A 1,762-nucleotide genomic window follows, 5' to 3' on the forward strand; every position below is an offset into this window, starting at 1 on the left:
TGTATACTGGTTCTAGCAAGGCTAAACCAACTAGCTTAGTTCCTTCATAATAAACAGCGTGTACCATAGGTTTACTACAACTAAGCTCTGCTCGTGCGGACCGATGAGGCTCACACTATAAAACGCCGCATGGTGTTTGATTGGCTGATTTCAACCGTTTATAAGATAGCACACACATATAAATCGTACAATGGTCAAATAGTTAATATATATTAACTTCCAAAAAGCCTGCATATAATTTATATTGTAGGTAGTGCTATGTACATACAGTGTATCTAGAGTGACAGCCTCCAGGTCCACGAAAAAGTAACTCAGAAACAATGTTCCGCTAAAAAAATTGAGAGAAAGAATGTCGTGCGCGTGTGAAACAGAAGTGACGTGATGGCGAAACTCTCATCGCGACTGATGGCAGCCTCTCATGCCAATCTAGTAATCATCAGTGTGATAGCACCACCGCAAGTCACGACCAAGAGAAGGAACGGCGCTCTCAAGCTGTTGCACTTCGTCAGAAGATGGTATGCACAAGAGAATAGTTACATAAAGTAGAAGTTTAGCTGATGCATGTATTTAAGACTCAAAAGTAGCAACTGAGAAAAAGCGCAGAAAAGACGAGGCGCGATTACAAGATAGGGCAGAGCGCGATAGACTACAACATCTACAACGAAAAAGGTATGAACTTCGTTGACAGAGAATATTTCTTCCCTTGATAAAAGTACAACCCTAGAACCCTAGAAAATATCACTTTTATCAGGTTCATACTCATAGATTTTATTGAAATTACAGTCCAGTCCTGTAGACAGGACAGTGGACGGTCCGAACACCAGGGGTCTTGAGACACCGGCCGGTCCAGCCACACATGACACATGGTACTCTCTCTCTCTAGTTAGAGAGAAGCCTGGAGGCTGGGAGTCTGGGACTCCTGGCTAATAAGACTAAAAAATAGCAGTGAGTAAATAAAAGTACACTTCCATTATCCATAGCCTTCTAATCGTGTTCAATTTAGAGTGCTATGACACTTCAACAGAGTCAGAGGTCAGAGAGCCAAAGTGAAAGAACCCGTATCTCGGATTTGCGGCACGTGCCCAATTATTTCTGGGTGGCAAAAATATTTGAAAAATGTATATTCAACGGGGGTTTTTTTTTGCACATTCTTCTATTGTATTTTTTAATAATAATAGTGGATAGTAGAGAACAAATTAGTTTCATTAATAGCCCAAACACTGGCATCTGAAAGCTAAAATACGACAACATGGTATCGCCTGGTAATCTCTGCACTGGAGTGGACTGTGGCAAGCCCGCAAAGTTTCAGTGTCCAACTTGCATCAAGAATAAGCTCGCGCCAGGTACCGTTTGCAACGAGCGTTTGATTCGGGTGATAGGGACTTGCAACAGTGAGAAATACCGTTCAAATACCGTGCAGTTAGTGGTGTCTTTAACTGCAGCCTGGTCGATATTCGAGCGGGTAGTCATCAATTAAGAAATATAAGGTTTATCGCACGCTTTTGTATTAGCAGCAGGTTAGCGATTCACAAGTGCGTGTTATAGCAAAACATGTACTCGGGAATTAGGATCTATGTACGCCGATGCAGAAGATGTTCGCGTTGGATTACAATGACGTATCATGTATATATCGTGGATATTGCAGCCCTTATATCTGCACATCTTGTCTAAGCTGACAATGCAATGCACGTAGCGTATACTTTATTTATTGGGCGCTGCTCAAGAAGCGTTTATGATATCGACAAGTATGGTTATATATATG

The 1,762-nt window shown here is 41.7% G+C and overlaps 1 protein-coding gene across 1 annotated transcript; it reads left to right on the plus strand.

Moving 5' to 3' along the window:
* Nucleotides 1-381: 381 nt before the first annotated feature.
* SARC_06490 (hypothetical protein) lies at nt 382-927 on the plus strand (the record flags this gene model as incomplete). The annotated part of the gene is made up of 2 exons (XM_014299606.1): nt 382-515; nt 789-927. The coding sequence occupies 2 exons, from the start codon at nt 382-384 to the stop codon at nt 925-927; spliced, it is 273 nt and encodes a 90-aa protein (XP_014155081.1).
* Nucleotides 928-1,762: the final 835 nt, after the last annotated feature.

This window comes from Sphaeroforma arctica, assembly GCF_001186125.1.
Source record: "Sphaeroforma arctica JP610 unplaced genomic scaffold supercont1.464, whole genome shotgun sequence".
Classification (NCBI taxonomy): Eukaryota; class Ichthyosporea; order Ichthyophonida; genus Sphaeroforma; species Sphaeroforma arctica.